Below are 19,281 nucleotides of genomic sequence, written 5' to 3'. Positions count from 1 at the left end.
GACACGAATTAAATATGTGTAGTTTAATGGTCTAGTGCGAGACATTAATCAATATATTGATATCTAGGCAATGTCTTGCACGAGACCATTAAACAACTTAAAATACAGACACTATTCAGCACATGCATTTCAATGAAATATGTCACGCGAGTCCAATAGTTCAACTAGTATAAATAATACACGCTTGGCACATGAATTGAAATAATGGTAGGCCAACACCGAAGGATGACGTCACATCTGTATTTTAAAACTATATACAGTATACCATTTATATCCATTAAACTGGGAGAGCCGCGGTGGTTCAGTGAATAAGACGTTAGTTCGGCAACTTGGGGGATCCGTGTTCACTCCCGATGCTGGTCGAGAAAGATCATCGGTCCAGTGTACAAGAACCATTGACAGTTGGAATGAATTCGATATAAGAGAAGGCCGTTTATATATTAGCACCCGACCGTAAAACTGAACTACTTTGTTTTACAGTAAACGATGCAAAGATAAAAGGTATGCCGACACAAACTGGTTTCAACACTGATTTGTATTTTGATATTTTGAAGTATCTTTCATCCGTCTTGGGACTGTTCATTAATAATGTCATTGCATAGTATAGAGGTGAACAGCATACTATAATTCAGAGATATTTATAATAGTAACTCTGTGGTTTTAATTGGCTATGGGAAGCATTGCGTTAACGTGTAATTGTCTGGGATATAGTTTGATTTAACGTCCGCTTCGGTCGAGGCGGACGTTAAATCAAACTATTCCACATGCAGAAAAGTAGGGCGTTTACACTCATTTCATGTTTACAGCCCATTTAAAATAAATGTAACTTCATTTTATTTAATTTGTTAGAAATTAAAAGACCTAAGCGACTTACAAAGAAATGAAATGAAATGGAGTTTAACGTTCTATATATACGGGTCCAGTAAAGGTGCTCCCACACCGGGCAGCAGTATGTCGTCGTCGAATTTCAACGCGGGTTGGTTATTTTTTGGGAGTACCATCCGAACGACAAGGCGCGGTTTTTTACCAGCCATGTCCTCTGTCCAGCACTACTGTCAAGGTAATTGAATAAGAGAGAGAGAGAGAGAGAGAGAGAGAGAGAGAGAGAAATGGGGTTTAACGTCCACTCGACACAAACTCGGTCATTTCGGGACTAACCTATGGTTTAATTAATTTTATTTTAATACTTTGCTAACGCATAGGGGTCTTTAGCAGTGGGAGAAAGCCGGAGGACCCGGAGAAAACCCACGAGGTTGGACAGGCGACCCTACTCCTTGTCACGTACAACCACGCCAGTCGACTAAATGCCAGACTTTATGATACAGCGCGCGCACGCTAACCATTCAGCCATCCAACCCCCCAGGAAATAAATAAATAAAAGGAATGTTAAGGATGCATTATGTAAGATTTCGATAAAGAACTGTCAATTCTAATAGTTAATAAAAACTTACTAGTACTTAATTCTGAGAGAAATTATAGCCGTTTGAAGAACGGTGTAGTAGTCTTTATTGTCATTATGCTACCGTTGTTACGATAATAAACAAATTATTGCATTTTTTAATTTAATTATTAACCGACGATCGTGTTTAAAACTTTTGAAAATCACAACCGCCCGATGGTCTAGAGAATTGATTGTGGAAATTTGAGGCCAAATTATGCAGAATTAGCTCTTACATAATGCATCTTTAAGCAACAGATATAAAAATAATTGTTTTCATTTTTTAGAAAGTATGAAATTATAGCTTAAAGAATTTAGTCAGGAATGTATTAGAATAGGCTTCGTTTTTTTTTTATTAAGGGCGTGTTAAGATGATCAATGAATAAATTGTAAATTAGAAGAAAGCTTATTGTCCCCCGCCTTTCGAAGAAAGCAGGGGACTATTAATATGGGTTCGCCCGACTGTAAGTTCATCTGTCCGTCACACTTTTTGGGACACAAAAACCCTCTTTCTAAAATGTTCAAACTTGGTGTAGGTATTTATTATGTCAATGCCTTGCTTAGGGTAAGCAGAGATAAGCAATTTGATTGGTTGATGCTTTGGGATATGATACCTTTAGTTCTAATTAAATGAGAGTGATGAAAATTGGTGTATAGTTTCATTACATCAATACCTTGACTACTATTTTCTGCTCAGAGTCAGCAGAGCGATAAGCAATTTGGAATATAATGACTCTCATTCTAATTGATAAGCAATTTGGAATATAATAACTCTCATTCTAAATGTTTACACTTGGTGTAATCGTTCATTAGGTGAATGCCTTGATGGAGTTCGATGGTGAACATTTTCTGCTTATGGTAAGCAATCTGATTGGTTGAGGTTTTGGGACACAATAACTTTGGTTATAATGAAGTGAGAGCGATGAAACTCCGAATATAGACACATTATATCATTACCTTGACTAAGTTCGATGGTGAGAGAGAATTTTCTGCTTAGGCTAAGGAGCGATAAGCAATTTGATTGGTCAAGACGTTGGATCATAACAGTTCGGTTTTCAATTGAGGTAGAATGTTTAAACTTAATGTAGATGTTCATTAGACGAATGTCTTGACTGAATTCAATGATTAACATTTCGAGCTGAAGCTAAGCAGAGCTAATCAATTTTATTGGTCAATGCTTTGGGACAAGATAATCTTGATTCTACCTAATAGAGTGATACAATTTAGTGTATGGTTTGATGGCTCGATACTTTTGTAAAAAAAAAATAAATGTGCGATTAGTTAATATGTGTCATCTATTTATTTTGGGATTTCGGCGGGGGACATAAGCCTCACCGTTGGCTTGTTGATATGGTAATGAAACTATTTGAAACATGGTCCTAATTGTTACTCTCTTTGTTCGCAACGTTCATGGACCAAATGCGAATATTTTACTGTATTGTGTCACCGGTTGAAAATATTGGAATGGGTTTTAATGACCACTCAAATCAGCTATGTCAATTCGATTACATGGGGTATATTGTGTTTCAATAATTTGCCTGCGTTCCGGGGTGGTGAACAAGAGAAAGAAACCTGAGAAGATTCAACTAATCATTCTCACAATTAAACTTAAAATCGAATGACTGGCAGAACGTGTAACCTATATAAAAGGATCGAAGTGTCGGCATTTCAGGGGGGTTGGATGGCTGAATGGTTAGCGTGCTGTATCATAAAGTCTGTCATTGAGTCGACTGGCGTGGATTCGAATCCCCGGTTGTACGTGACAAGGAGTAGGGTCGCCTTTCCAACCTCGTGGGTTTTCTCCGGGTCCTCCGGTTTCCTCCCACTGCTAAAGAACCCTACGCGCAAGCGAATTATTGAAATAAAATTAAACTAAACTATATGTTAGTTCCGAAATGACCTAGTTTGTGTCGAGTGGACGTTAAACCCCATTTCTCTCTCTCTCTCTCTCTCTCTCTCTCTCTCTCTCTCTCTCTCTCTCTCTCTGTCGGCATTTCATCATACTGATTAGTCGTAGTAGTAGTAATTGTAGTAGAAGTCGCCGTATTAGTAGTAATCGTCGTTGTCGTTGTACTAGTAGTCATAATTATAGTAGTAGTAGTCGTAATAGTCGTAGTTGGTAGTTGTAGTAGTCGTAGTTTATAGTAGTAGTCGTAGCAGTTGTAGAAGTAGAGGTAGCAGTAGTAGTAACAGGTGTAGTCGTTGTCGTAGTAGTTTATAGTAGTAGCTGTAATAGTAGTAGAAGAGGTAGCAGTAGTAGTAACAGGTGTAGTAGTTGTCGTAGTAGTTTATAGTAGTAGTCGTACCAGTAGTAGTAGTAGTAACAGGTGTAGTAGTAACAGGTGTAGTAGTAGTGGTGGTAATAGTAGCAGTAGTAGTAGAAGTAGAAGTGGTAGTAGCCTCGGAATAGCCATAATCATATTCTCACCACGTGATCACATAAATCATATAGTATTAGATCACAATGGTAATTGATACATTATGACCATTGTTATCAACGTACAATCCCGAATAGCATAAAGACACCTTCCACACGCTATACAAATACATAAAAAGGTATGCAATATGTCGCCTAATCATTTACATTTTTCATATACAAACAAATATACTAGTATACATTGGGCAGTTATCTAGATCTAATAGTTTAACTCCTATATTCATTCAAACTTCAATATGATTATTATGCTGCGAGAAATAAAACTTGTCTTTGCCTGTTATTACTGTTTTTATACACATGTTGTTGACGTCTCTTGTTAATATCGTATTAATACGACTTTCCTTATGGTGGGAATTAAATCTAATAGTTAATTTATTTCACACACACACTCGGCTAATGTATTCATATACGCAGAAATATGTTTACCTGGTGAGGAAATAATACCTAACCCATTACCTTGAAGGTGGAAATTTAAAAGAAATAGGTTTAAATGGTGAAGAAAAAAATAACTAACTAATTACCCTGGAGGTGGAAATTTAAAAGACAACGAACAGAGGTAAGTACAATGAAATGGTGTTTAACGTCTTCTTATATTTTTTCAACCGTGCTAATAATGAAGACGTGCTATGGTTATGAACGAAATTTTGCTCGGATAGCTCTGGCCTAATCTTACTTCGATTTCCAAAATTCAAGGAATTTTTAAGGTGCAACCAATTGTATACGCGCGATATCGTTTTTTCCGCCTTCCGAACGACTAGACACCCGTGCGATTTTATATAAGCTGATAAAGCTTGTTATCGTATCCTATATCTATTATATAAATTTTGTAAATTTAAGTGAATAAAATATTGTTTAAATAACTAGACACCCGTGCTTGCCATTACCTATTTAGAAATTCCTTGGAACATTCTCGGTCAATACTAGGATCATACTCGAGGTCTCCATCTAAGTGAATTCACACCATGCTCACTGTGTAGTACTACGGACTTCTTTAATTTTTGTGTTTCCTTGTGATCGTAAATAATACTACAGTAATAATAGTTTCACAGCTTTATTGGTAAACTTGAAATAACTTGGCAGGTTCCTCGTTCTCAAATATATAATGGCTTCTTGGAATAATCTGGTGAGAGTCTAATCTAGCTCTCCTCTACACCCTAATTTATACCCCCTAATTTCTGCAGGTCTTCGATAACCTTGACGTTAATTTCCACGCCATATAAGGATTAAACTCTTTATTTCCCACAAATAAGATATGAAACATTACCTATTTTTGGTCTATCCACCATAGGTTAATAAACAGCCAGAATTTGATGACTATTTTGACAATGATTATAATTTGAACAAAATATCTCTGTTTTTTACGAATAACTATACCCACTTTTATTAAGTACGTGAGATTTAACTTTATAGACAAAATTGAAGAGACAATTTTATAAAGACCCAAAATTGTCTCAAGAGCCAGAGTATTACAACTGAGCCACGGTGACTCCAGAGAACATAAAAAGTAAATTAAAAGAGACTTTTCCTTATGATTATTGGGAGCTACGATGGCTCGGTGAGTAAGACAAGGCGTTGGCTCGCTAACCAGTTCGATCCCTGCGTTGGCCGAGAAAGGTTGTCGAGATTTTTCAGCGATTATGAACCAACTATATACATAATAATGGTTATTATAAACTTACCCGATTCATTCATGACAATATAGTTGATCGATAAGAGAGAGAGATGGGGTTTAACGTCCACTCGACACAACTAGGTCATTTCGGGACTAACATATGGTTTAATTTTATTTCAATAATTCGCTTGCGCATAGGGGTTTTTAGCAGTGGAAGGAAACCGGAGGACCCGGAGAAAACCCACGAGGTTGGACAGGCGACCCTACTCCTTGTCACGTACAACCGGGGATTCGAAACCACGCCAGTCGACTCAATGCCAGACTTTATGATACAGCGCGCGCACGCTAACCATTCAGCCATCCAACCCCCCAGTTGATCGATAAACTGCACGAAATAAAGAGCTACGGTGGCTCAGTGATTAGGGCGTTGGTTCGCTAAACTTGTCAGTGGTGCAGGACATAGGGCCTGGTAAGGGACAACGTATAGTCGTTCGGATGGGACGAAAAAACCGAGGTTCCGTGTACACATTGGCGTGCACGTAAAAGTTCCCTTGGCAGTTGGAATTCGATGTAAGTGTATGTCGTGGCCCCGGTGTCCGGGCAGAATTTCCCTCGTAGCACACTGTATGGCGTATTCCCGTCGTCGTTAGCCCAGTCCAGTAGGACTTTAAAACCCCATTTCGTTTCTTTTGATTATGTTAAGAAAATTTCTCGGTTTTACAATCTATAGGCTGACCAATGTTACAGCTTGGGTATATACCTAATCTCTTGGCTCTAACGTTCACATTTCAAGAGATCACCTACCTTATTGGGAAATTAACAAAATTCAAATATCCAATAAAATGAAACATGAACTGAGAAAAGAAACCTTTTCATATAAATCCTTTTTCTTGTGTCCACTAGGAAATGACGACAGTAAACAAGTCAGAAGAATGATATACTCAGTAATGGATAATTACTAAATGCCATTTAAAGAATGGATAATCGCCACCAATCCTTGTAGAATGAACACAACTCATAAGCAATACAGAAGACAGCCCATCTCATATTAAACAATACAGAAGACATTCCATTCCATATTAAACATTAAAGAACACAGTCTACATAGTCAGCCAATCAATGGACATACTGGTCTGAGCTGATAAAATAATCAAATTAACTTGAACGATGAACACATATGATAAATATACACCATATTAGACAGGTGTGATGACAGGAGAACTGGTATAACAGGTCCTAGCCGATAATTCAAAAACATAATCCACGGAACGAATAGTACAACAGGCCTTAACCGATAAATCTATTCAAAAACAAAATTCAAGGCAGAGTTTGTAAAAACTGACCTAACTGATATCTCAAAATCAGAACCCAGTGGAGGATTTGACCAGTATTACGTGGAACACTTGTCCTACCTGATGAAAGATACAAATATTGTACCTAGTATCCGTTGTAAATCATGAAATCGCAAGGACCAATCAAAGACAAGAAGGCCATAAAGCGAACATCGACGTTGAGACAATGTCGGTAGAAACTAAAAATTATTAAATGAATTGATCCCCATCTGGTGTCCGGGAAAGGGTGAGAATATAATTGAAATAGTATCTTATAGGAACAGTAAGAAAACTCCGACATATTAATGATAGATTTTAATAAAAAAAAAACATAAATCAGTTCTGACTCATTATCCGAAAACAAAATCTAGTTGACTTTATTGAGTTATATTCAGTAGACCATCTAGGATAAAATATAACAGTAACAAAATGGCGACTTCAAATGTTGATGTCGTACGAACATTGGTTTCTCCTGAAAAATGTGAAGAATATATTACCAAGCAAAGTCCTCAGTACATACCAGTATTATCAACGCTTTCCCCCGATAAAGAAGGTATTACAAATGTTACACTTACAGGCGTACCTTCACCAAATGTACCTTCCAACATGAAATCGAACCGTGAAATTAAGCTGATCAAATCTACTTATGTGGTTGATCAGGTTAAGGAATACTACCAAATCGACGATGAAGAGCTATTTCCTAACTACAAGCAACATAAGATGCACAACTCGGAAAGCTTGTTATGTTGGAAGAACTGTTGCGTTGGTTGTGGTCCCGTTGCGTGGGCTATGGTGTTCGGATATTTAAACAGGCGATCACATCTCAAACCTGAACTCTATGGCACGGGAAGTCATCATTTATTCAAATTAACGAAAAGCTGCAACACGTGTGATGGTCGCCGAAGCTTTTTCCCACAATCCCTTAATGAGGAAATGGTAGATTATACCGAAATGCTGCATGATATTCTTGGGTCAGTTTGTGTAGCAGGGGAAAGTGTTACACTGCCGCACAGAATGAACAGAATAGATGCGTTCTTCCAGGAAAATCAGAAATCGGGAAATCCAAAAGTAACTATCCATACTAATGGATGGAGGAGTCTAATTGGGAACTATAGTGATGACATTAGAGATCAAGCTATTGGTTACATAAAGAAGAATTGGCCCGTGGTTGTTGGAGTGCGATGTGGTCATGATCGGTTACGGATGCATTATGCCGTTGCTACGAGATATCGGGAGATATTAAAACCAAAAAAGCCTATATTAACAAATTTTATTAATAAATCTCCACGCGAAATGGTGACCAGGCGGGAATTTTTTCTACATATGGGTCGGGCTTATCATAGCGACTATGCCGAATCGAATTGGTGTTCAGCGAAAATCTTCTTTGCTGGTGTGGCAACATATTAAAGCAGGAAGATTAAGAGCTCCATCAACCTCACATACATGCCTCTGATTTCCGACAGATAGGTGTTGTGTCCGATATGGTACTCTACTGCTACGATTAAGGTACTGTACTACAATAGTTGCATTTCAGATAAATTACTCTTCTACGCTGTGTTTCCCAGTAGGTACTGTATTGCTATGGCTGAGCCTCCGGCTGATATGGATTTATTTCAAATCAAACACTCTACTGCTGAAATTTTTAACTGTTACGACTGAGTTTCCGATAAAATATATACTGCTAAGACTAACTACAATACCGCATACTGCCCGTGCATTTCCGATAAAATACTGAATGCTCTATTTTAATAAAAAGCGACAGTTCCATGTTTGTAAAGTAATAATGTTGAAATAAAAACTTAAAACACCTGGACTTAAAAACTTAAAACACACTTCTGCCTTCTTATTAAGGATTAATCATATTAAACTTATAATTCACTATTGTCAGTATCTAAATTGGCAAATATTATCATTTCCAAGTTGAGACTTTGATCTTTATCAATTCTACTGAGCGGTATAGAAACAAGAGAGCTTGTCGTGCTATGATTGTATAGTTATTTGACAGCCTATTAAGGGCTAGATATAATTATGCTTTAATGTCCTTATAAAATATGCAACTATCGCTTTAAGAACACAACAATATCACAACAACAACATAAAAAAGCGCTGTATAGATGTGTATACCTTACAAACATATACAAATAACAGGTTGATATAATCTAGTGTTATATTCTTCACGAAACATGGGAAATAACAGTCAGAGCGAGATAATTAAACTATAGTTTGTTCTGTTTTCAACTATCGTTTTTATTCTATTTTCAACTATCGTTTGAGCTGTTTACATCAGTATAATTATATATAGACCATACATTCTGTACACCAACCAGACTGTTCGTTCAAATCATAATTATTCATATACTTCCTTGTGTTATACTGTGTGATGTTTACCCACAAAACACTTATATAACCCACAAAATATCCTCGTCGCGATAATGTAACGCTACAATTCTGGCTCCCCAGCTTAACAGGCTCCTTCTCGTAAGATGTAAATCTATTGAACCGTTAATCGTATTTAAGTTCAAGGTACAACCCTACCACGGGTTGTAATGCAGGTATTTTGTATTGCCTACATATCACACAAGTTGTATCTATGTCTCTTTTCAACTAAATAAATGGCTTATCATCTAGTCCTGCCCCTGTCACTAATTTATCTCTCCCTGGATGTCCAAATTGCTTGTTTAGCATAATGACCCTTTTTTTTTCTTTTTCACTTGTTGGGTATTCAGACATATTGAAAAGCCAAAGTTCGCCACAAATATTTTGTGTACAATCACTATCCAAAACGGCTGAATTTTAATGCTTCAGCTATAAATGTTTCAATTAAACAATCATGTGTCTCTCCCGAAATGTCTAATGTTCTTGCCTCATAACGGTCTGGTCAGTTTTTAGCCCAATGACAACTTGAATGGTTATAGTACACTTAGAGGGATTAACAGAAGGATATAAAGGATTTTCCGTACTTGGCATCACTGGGGTGAGGATATCTATTGGATGGTCTGGGTTCTGAATTCCCTAGTATGTGACGAGTAATTTTTATATGGCCGTTTGTAATTATTTCTGCAGTACCGACCACGTCAATTTCCACGAGTCCCTGAGAAGGGACTATTGCCATAACTGTTATACAAAACATCTTCTATTTGTTGATCAATTTCTACTTTGATTTCTGAGACATTTTCGGCTATATAGTCAAAAATAGATTTCAACTGTCTCTTCATATTTCCATATGTCAAGCTTATGCTGAGGAGATTGCCAAATGAGGGTCCCCATTGTGCCTATAGAGATTGGAACCAACGGAATGTTGAGCAAAACGCTACAGCCTGTGATGTTACACCCATTTAACATTGAAGTCAATGGGCAAATAATTACTAGTCTGAGTCCGTATCGGATCGAAACTTCATGGATTATGGCCCCTGTTTGTACGAAAAATCACGTTTTTAGCTTGTGGGCACTATAGAGATCACAATTTTTATCCGATTTTGTTGAAACTTGAAATGTAAGATGATAACCCAAGGATCTCGGTTCCTTTCGATATTAGCGCATATCGGGCCGTAACTTCCTGAATTATGGCCCCTGATTGTACAAAAAATCACGTTTTTAGATTGTGGACCCTATAGAGGTCATAATTTTTATCCGATTTAAATAACCGTTTTATTATATGACCGTTACACCCTAAGGATGGCTGAGTTCGAATTTCGTGAAAATTGGCCCAAAATTGACAGACAAAATGGCCGCCGTTCGTTCTCAAATAGCGTAAAAATATGGTATATGAAGGTTGTGGACCCTATAGAGGTTACAATTTTTATCCGATTTTGTTGAAACTTGAAATGTAAGTTTATAACCCAAAGATCTCAGTTCCTTTCGATATTCGCGCATATTGGTCCGTAACTTCCTGAATTATGGCCCCTGATTGTACGAAAAATCGTGTTTTTAGCTTGTGGACCCTATAGAGGTAATAATTTTTATCCGATTTAAAAAACCGTATTATTATATCACCGTTACACCCTAAGGATGAATGAGTTCGAATTTCATGAAAATCGGCCCAAAATTGACAGACAAAATGGCCGCCATTCGTTCTCAAATAGCGTACAAATATGGTATATCAAGGTTGTAGACCCTATAGAGGTCACAATTTTTATCCGATTTTGTTGAAACTTGAAATGTAAGTTTATAACCCAACGATCTCGGTTCCTTTCGATATTCGCGCATATTGGACCGTAACTTCCTGAATTATGGCCCCTGATTGTACGAAAAATCGCGTTTTTAGCTTGTGGACCCTATAGAGGTCATAATTTTTATCCGATTTAAAAAACCGTATTTTTTGATATCACCGTTACACCCTAAGGACGATGAGTTTGAATTTCATGAAAATCGGCCCAAAATTGACAGACAAAATGGCCGCCGTTCGTTCTCAATTAGCGTAAAAATATGGTATATCAAGGTTGTGGACCCTATAGAGGTCACAATTTTTATCCGATTTTGTTGAAACTTGAAATGTAAGTTTATAACCCAAGGATCTTGGCTACTTTCGATATTCGCCCATATCGGACCGTTACTTCCTGAATTATGGCCCCTGATTGTACGAAAAATCGCTTTCTTTATAGCTTGTTCTCTATCCATCTCTCGAAAATGTGGGCGTATCCTGACTGGCAGCCGCTGGTTTAGTCCTTCTGTTCATATTCTAGTCTATATGGAAGCAACAAAATGAAATGAAATGAAATGGAGTTTAACGTCCTACTGTCCTGCTCCTATACTGGGCTAATGAAGACGGGCATACGCCATACAGTGTGCTATGAGGGAAATTTTGCCCGGGCAGCGGCACTATCGGATGGCTCATTATACCATATACCAAATATTTAAAGAAATTCAAATGTAATTTATCAGAATTTCATATATTTTCTTCTCATGTGACCTTTTGAACCTTGTTAAAGTTTCTATGGGGTCAATCGCAACGGGATTGATTTTATCATTTAGAGGGACATCTGTAAATAAAATAAGTCCCGGATGAAGTATTTCCATTCAAAAATACAAATACGTTCGCGTTATATTATTGATTTGTTGATCAATGAAATGTGACCGTTTTAATTTTTTTACGAAACACATACGAGAGGGGAGAAAGCCGCAAGGACTTGGGGCAAACTTTGTTGAAAGGAAAGGGCCTGAATGTACGAGAGAACTCAAAAGGTAAAGAATGCCGAGAAAACCAAGAAAAAGTACGAGCAAGGGAGGCGCGAGGGGGCGGCGTAAAGTACAAGAAATCGGAAGGGTTCCCGAGAAAAGGTAGCTAAAAAGGGAAGGAATCCCGACAAAATAGGGGCGTGGGGGGATCCCGAGAAATGACGTACATATGATGTTATGACCTTCATTACGAAGGTGATGACCTGCGCATGCGCAACGTTTTCAGCGCATAAAAGGGCCTGTAGACAAGACCCACTACTATGTACTCCACGCTTTCTGTGTGGTGTGATATTTCTTTTATTTCAAGAAAATATTTGACATAGTTAATCATGAAATAAATTTAATATTGACCAATTTACAATTTTGTTAGGATATTTTATTCACCCCCTGTCAGATATAGATACCGGTACATGTATCTGCATTTAATAAATAAACAATGTACGAGGCAAAGAAGTATTTTCCTAAATAAATTATCCAATATCTAATACATATCGATTAAACCTATTCGTCTGATTGGTGAACCATCACCAACTGTATTCTGTAGGTAAATCAACATACTCCTGAATTCATCAATATTGATATAGCTTCCCTGTAATATAAATAACCATTAAACTCTAAAACATCTCTGTATAAACAATATAACCTACCTGTAATATAACAAATACACAATATAACCTCTCTGTAATATAACGAATAAACAATATAACCTCCCTGTAATATAACGAATACACAATATAACCTCCCTGTAATATAACGAATAAACAATACTAATCAATGTCGGGTTTATAGACTTATACCAGAAGGTCTCACATATAAAAAGACAAAAGCAAAACAGAAAAAAATACTCAAATGTTTTGTCAAGGCTCTGCCGATTGTCAGGCCGAAGTGACATAAGGGTGAAATTTTAGTCACATCTTGAAACTTTTTACATTCATTTCTCATGTGACCAAACCATGCTCGCTAATATCAATGTAAGAAACTGATTGAAGCACTGTAAAAATGAAGTTGTGAAATGTATTGATGAATTACTTGAGTTTTCTTATTTGTTTCCTGTCATAATAAATTCCCAGTTGTATCCGAAAGTATGACTTTTAGCTTCTTTCATTCATTCATTCATTCATTCATTCATTCATTAGAAATATCCTTTGAGAACAAAAACGCCGTTTAACATGACAATCGTGTGACCAGATTACGTTCATTGTTTTGTAGGCTTAATATGTGGATCACATGACCAGATAACGTTCATGAGAATATACCATAACCCTTTCAACCATTACAGTAGACGTGTGATTGAGTAGGTTAATTACCTGGAGGTGACGTAGTCCACCATTAGAAACATATCCAGTTCTACCGTGCATAAGTCGTCTGTTCTGGAAGGTGATCATATCACCAGGCTTAAGTCGAAGTCTGAACTATATTAAAAAAGGTAGAATAATAATAATAATAATATGTTCTAGTAAAGGGGTGCTTCAACAGTACGGGAATTGGACAATGGATAATGCTACTAATAATATTAATTATAATGAACGTCTTCAACAACACAGCAAAATATATCCGGGGAATCAAAACCACGCCAGTTGACTCAATGATATGTAGCACCACCACTGCCACATATCTTTATTTTGGTCTGATCTACTAATAGTCTGTGTGACTCTGGACTGGGTACACACTGGTCAGCGGTGAATTTTCTCCAGGCCGCTACAATCACTGATAAGGATGACATCGATGCGACTTAATGAGTCCCAAATATTAACTTTTTTCTTCCGTCAAATTAAATTCTAAAACATTTTTATCATTTATTAGAAAAATAAATAAAGACGTTTGAATTGTTTGTAGGTAAAAATCATTTCCTATTTAGTGTAAATGGGTATTCACATTTTAGCCCGAATCAGTAACGTCTTATGTAAACAATGCACGCGCTATTGAGCCAATGATTGACGCCGCGTGATGTGACGTCACGTGTCGAAACAGTCATCTGTTACAGAGATATTAGAAGATCTCTGTTAAACAGATTGGACTGGGTACTGTTGTACCTCTCTTCTTATGATGTCTAAAATTGCTCTAGCGCCGCCGAATGACGTAGGCTAATTATTAATTTTCCACTTTTAAACAACAAGCTGATGTCCCCCGCCGAAATCCCAAAATAAATAGATGGAACATATTAATTAATCGCGCATTTATTTTTTTCAAAAGTATCGAGCAATCAAACTATACACTAAGTTTCATCACTCTGTCAGATAGAATCAACGTTATCTTGCCCCAAAGCATCGACCAAAGAAATTGCTTTGCACTGCTTAGCTTTAGCTCGAAATGTTAATTGAACTCAGTCAAGACATTCGCCCAATGAACATATACATCAAGTTTAAACATTATACCTCAATTAAAAGCAGAGTTGTCATGTTCCAAAGTCTTGACCAACCAAATTGCTTGTCGCTCCTTAGCCTAAGTAGAAAATTCTCATCATCGAACTTAGTCAAGGTAATGATATAATGAATCTATACTCGGAGTTCCATCACTGTCACTTAATTAAAACTCAAGTGATCGTGTCCCAAAGAATCAACCAATCAGATTGCTTATCTCTGCTTATCCTAAGAGAAAAATGCTCATCTTCGAACCCCATCAAGACGTTCACCTAATAAACACCTACACTAAGGTTGAACATTCTATCTCAGTTAGAAATAATAATAATAATAATTTATTCTTATATAGCGCATTACAATATACAAATAATATCTTAACGCGCTTTACAGCTAATTTTCTAGCTCAATTCGAAAGAGAGTTATTGTGTCCCAAAAAGTGTGACGAACAGACAGACAGACGGACGAACTCATTTTAATAACAAGTTACTCTTGAAAAATGTAAATTACAAACATGTTTACTGAACTATACCTCCGTTAACGTATCAAAATAACCAGCATACTTTCTATATTTTTGGTTATGAAATTAGAATCAATAATTTGCAAGGACAATCATATTGTTTTAGCCACCATAGTGCTCCACTCCTTGTCGATGAATTTGAATCAAATAATTGATCCATGACAAAAAATGGTCGCAACAACAATACTTTGACAATGGAGAAGACGGATAACATATGTATTTTTCAAACTATAAATCATGTCTTCTGGTGCACTTATATTCGTCTAATACAATTTCCCATAAATTACCAAATAGTATTACAGACAGACCTTATGATACAACGCACATGTGCTAACCATTCGGCCATACACCATGCGATTAAACAGATATAAAAATAAGTTTATATGCCCATCACCAACATACAAAGTAAACAGTAAATTGAGGCGGCTTACCTTATAAGGCCAAGTACGTATAGCTTGCATCAACATCTGATACGCTTTATAAAACGGTTCCAAGTCGACCTGTAAGTCAAATAAAAACAATAACGTGTAATCGCTTATTGTCATTATTTAGTGGCCGTGGCTGTGGTTATGAAACGAACATGTTACCAACAATACTTTCCAGCTGTGTACAAGAAACATGTCAGTATGAAATATTTATGTCTTTGTCAGATCGTAAAAGTGATGCCATTTATTTCCGATAATCTAAAGCTTCAATAAATGGTCAAATTTGAAGTTCATGTTTTCAAATCAAAATATAGAATAGGAAATGCGACAGTGATGCCAGATGAATATGTGAACTTTCAGTAAAACCTGCAATTTTCAATGACTTTGGAGAAGTTTTTTATAAAAAATTTTTGAGGTTGTCGGAGAAAGGTTCACCGTTGTCAATGGGTGTGACTATATTTGCTATGGTAATAGGTTCACCGTTGTCAATGGGTGTGACTATATTTGCTATGGTAATAGGTTCACCGTTGTCAATGGGTGTGACTATATTTGCTATGGTAATAGGTTCACCGTTGTCAATGGGTGTGGCTATATTTGCTATGGTAATAGGTTCACCGTTGTCAATGGGTGTGGCTATATTTGCTATGGTAATAGGTTCACCGTTGTCAATGGGTGTGGCTATATTTGCTATGGTAATAGGTTCACCGTTGTCAATGGGTGTGGCTATATTTGCTATGGTAATAGGTTCATTCAAATATTGCTATAAGTTTTGTTTTTATATTAACTTGCAGTAGCCTGATATAAATAATGTGTCATTATGAGAAATTTTAGAATATATACCGTCTCCAATGTTTCTGCACCAACCGGGCTAATGACGACAGGCGCCGCCGGACGCCATTCGGTGCGCTGTGAGATACTTTTGCCCCGATAGTGGCGTTTTCGCCCACTTTTCTTCAAATTCCACCTGCCAAGGGAACTTTTATGTGAATGCCGACGTACACACGTGATTCCGTTAAAACAAGTAGATTTACTCAGAACGGCGGTAGGTTGTTAAAAACACATTACAAGTTCAAAGTGTAGCCATATTGGTATCTAGATAGAAAAAAATAAAACGGGGTTTAACGTCCTACTGTTCTGCTCCGATTGAGCTAATGAAGACGGAAATTATGCCAGGACAGCGTCGCTACGGCCTACACTTATATCGAATTCCAACTGTCTAGTGTACACAGGGGCCCTGGTTTTTCCCCACAAACGGTCTCCCTTTCCACCCCCACCCCCCACACACACGTTGTGCACCACTGACAAGGGGAAACCACGCCGTAAAGTTCTGATGAACTTTCTAACTTCCTTGGTAAACATAGGGATCGAACACGGAAACCCTACGTTAGGGAGCCAGCGTCTTACGCATTGAAGCACCGTATTTAGAACTAAATTACTATTTATCACAAATTAATCATTTGTGTAATGAATAAACATACCTCGTCTACTTGTAGAGGACCGGTCATGATTTCGTGGTAAATAATGGCAATAACCTAATAAAAAAAAAACGATTTTAAAATTCATTAAATGTTTTTTAACTTTGTGTATTCGGTGAATATCTTGATTAATTCATATTAATACAATATATTGTACATTTTCACCTGTTTTATTGAAATTTGCATATTTAAAGTATTATAGCTACCGTCAATTTGATACTCTTCTAAACAATAATTTTATTTATTATAATAACGTGTTTCAATGGATTTGTAAAACTAACCAAAAAAATACTTATAAACCCATAAAACAGTTACACGGACTAACTATAAACATATCAGAAACCTGACCATTTGTTCTCAGATTTAGATTTTGCCCGTGTATGGCATAGGGACTGAATATTCACTGTAATTGATATTTGTTGTTTTTTTTTTTTCTTGCAATGTCTGTGTAGTTTTTCGCGTCCGCAGGTTCGTCTTTCCCGTTTTGTTTTGTGTGTAGTGCGACTCTCTTGCACTTACTATTAGTCGAAACTGTTTTTTAAATGTAGATGTAACTTAACTTACATGTCCATAGTTATTGACACTTATAATAGGTCGTCTAATCTGTAAATGTACCGGAAGTTCCCTGGAATAGAAAAAAGATTCGAAAATTACGACGACTGTGATTATGGACTAATACAATCAAATAAAACAGAGGCAAATAATATGTCTTCGTTTGTATAATCTAAACTAATTCGCTTTAATAACAATAATGAATATTTACATTGCGGCATTCCATCCAAACAGTATGTTTATGGCGCAGGTTTGTTTAGCTCTTCAGATTTATTGTTCCCTCTTTATAATAGGATTCAAACAAATGCGATTTTAACTTTGATTTGAAAGTTTTCAAACATTTCATGGTTTTGGCACAATGTAGAGAAATCGTCGAAACCCAAAGTTTATAACTTGGTACTGTTAGAAGGCCTCGGGGTGAGTTTGGGGATATATTCGGATAGCATTGAAGTAAACTATTCTGGGACTGTTCCGTTTAAACTATTATGGGCCATACACAAGAGTTAGAAATGAATTCCGTGGGTGATTGTTAGATAGTGCAGTTCCTTTAAAACGTTAAAACATGTGTAATATGACGGTTTTTGTCATATCTGCAGACGATCCTTGCTGCAGTGTCCTGCATAATTTGAAGTTTTGTTTTATCAGTAGTCGAGTTGTGAGAAACCTAATGGTCTTGAGCAGCATCCTATATAAAAAGGTGTCGTATTCGTCGTATAGACCGAAGATGGAAGTAGGAGACTGACATGGTTTAAAATACTATACTCAAAATCAAGTTGACACCAAGATCTTTAATCGGTGATTTGGATGGTAGATGCTGATTTATTAGAAAGCTATTGTTAGTTTGGTACAAATAACCATGACCTCTGTTTTTTAATCATTGGGTTTGAGCATAGTATTGATCATCCATTATTTGACATCTTTTGTACATAATGGGATTCTACTAAATGAATCCTGATGATCTGTAGAATTCCAGCTGTCAACAATTTGTGTATCATCAGCGCAACAGTTGTACATAGGCTGGGTTTTTAAAGAATATTGGCGACACTGATTGTGTAAAGTACAAATTAGAATGGTCCCGGCACAGAACCTTGGGAGACTTCTAAAGATTAACATAATCTAATTTAGTGGTTGTAATCTGTAACGATTGACTACGACTGAGACGGTAAGATTCAAATCATGACAGGACACCCACTGTTACGTCAAACTCAACGCCGCATTTTTGTAGAAACACAAATGGATCGATTGTGTCGAAAGCGCTGAAAGATCCAACATTACTAAGGAACATTAGTCATCTCTGTCGATAATATGCCTGATATAATTCACGACCTTGAGAAGAGCTGTCTGGGTTGAATGGTCCTGTCTGTAAGGTGATTGTTACAGTAAGTGCTGTAATTTGGATACATGACGATAGTTCTTCAATATTCCCTTATCCGTTGAAGGTTTCTTAAATAGGTGTTTAACCCATTGCATAAATAAAAATTTCGAGAAACACGCCCGATTGAAGACTGGTATTAATTATGTATGGTATTGTAGGACGAAGCACGTCTGCAAGTTGAATCACAAGAGGATTTGTAATGCGATCTGATGAGATGATCATGTGGTTGGCCTAGATGAACAGATAATCTTCCAGGCATCATCTTAAGGAAGCCCACGAAACTCCCCGAGTGCCCTACCCGAAAATCAACTGTTGAATCAATTTGCACAACGACTAGTGAACTGCAACCGCAGACCGAAACCTTGGATGCTTTCCCTAGCTATACCTGAGATGTTCAGAGAAAATGACCAATTTCAGACTTATTTAAATACATTTTCTATATCTCTATAAATTAAATAAAAGGTTTGAAATATTGTACAAACCTTCCAGAAGCATCTTCATAACCGATAATTTCATAGGTGATAGGAACCCGACATAATGTTTTAAATTCGTCTGGATGGTCTTGTCGAAATACGTCTACGATA

The 19,281-nt window shown here is 36.8% G+C and overlaps 1 protein-coding gene across 1 annotated transcript; it reads left to right on the top strand.

The window, feature by feature from the left end:
- The first annotated feature begins 4,134 nt into the window (after positions 1-4,134).
- On the top strand, positions 4,135-9,417 carry LOC126829924 (uncharacterized). Its single transcript, XM_050560099.2, has 2 exons — positions 4,135-4,431; positions 6,391-9,417. Exon 2 carries the CDS (start codon positions 7,248-7,250, stop codon positions 8,223-8,225), a length of 978 nt encoding a protein of 325 aa, XP_050416056.1. The 5' UTR covers positions 4,135-4,431; positions 6,391-7,247; the 3' UTR covers positions 8,226-9,417.
- The last annotated feature ends 9,864 nt before the right edge of the window (positions 9,418-19,281 follow it).

The sequence above is a fragment of the Patella vulgata genome, chromosome 8 (assembly GCF_932274485.2).
Source record: "Patella vulgata chromosome 8, xgPatVulg1.2, whole genome shotgun sequence".
NCBI classification, from domain to species: Eukaryota; Metazoa; Mollusca; class Gastropoda; family Patellidae; genus Patella; species Patella vulgata.
The sequence above is the reverse complement of the archived record's forward strand: the minus strand, read 5'-3'. Positions and strand labels throughout refer to the sequence as shown.

Coding starts and splice junctions, on each gene's coding strand:
- LOC126829924 (XM_050560099.2), top strand. CDS start 7,248: ATGGCGACTTCAAATGTTGATGTCGTACGAACATTGGTTTCTCCTGAA.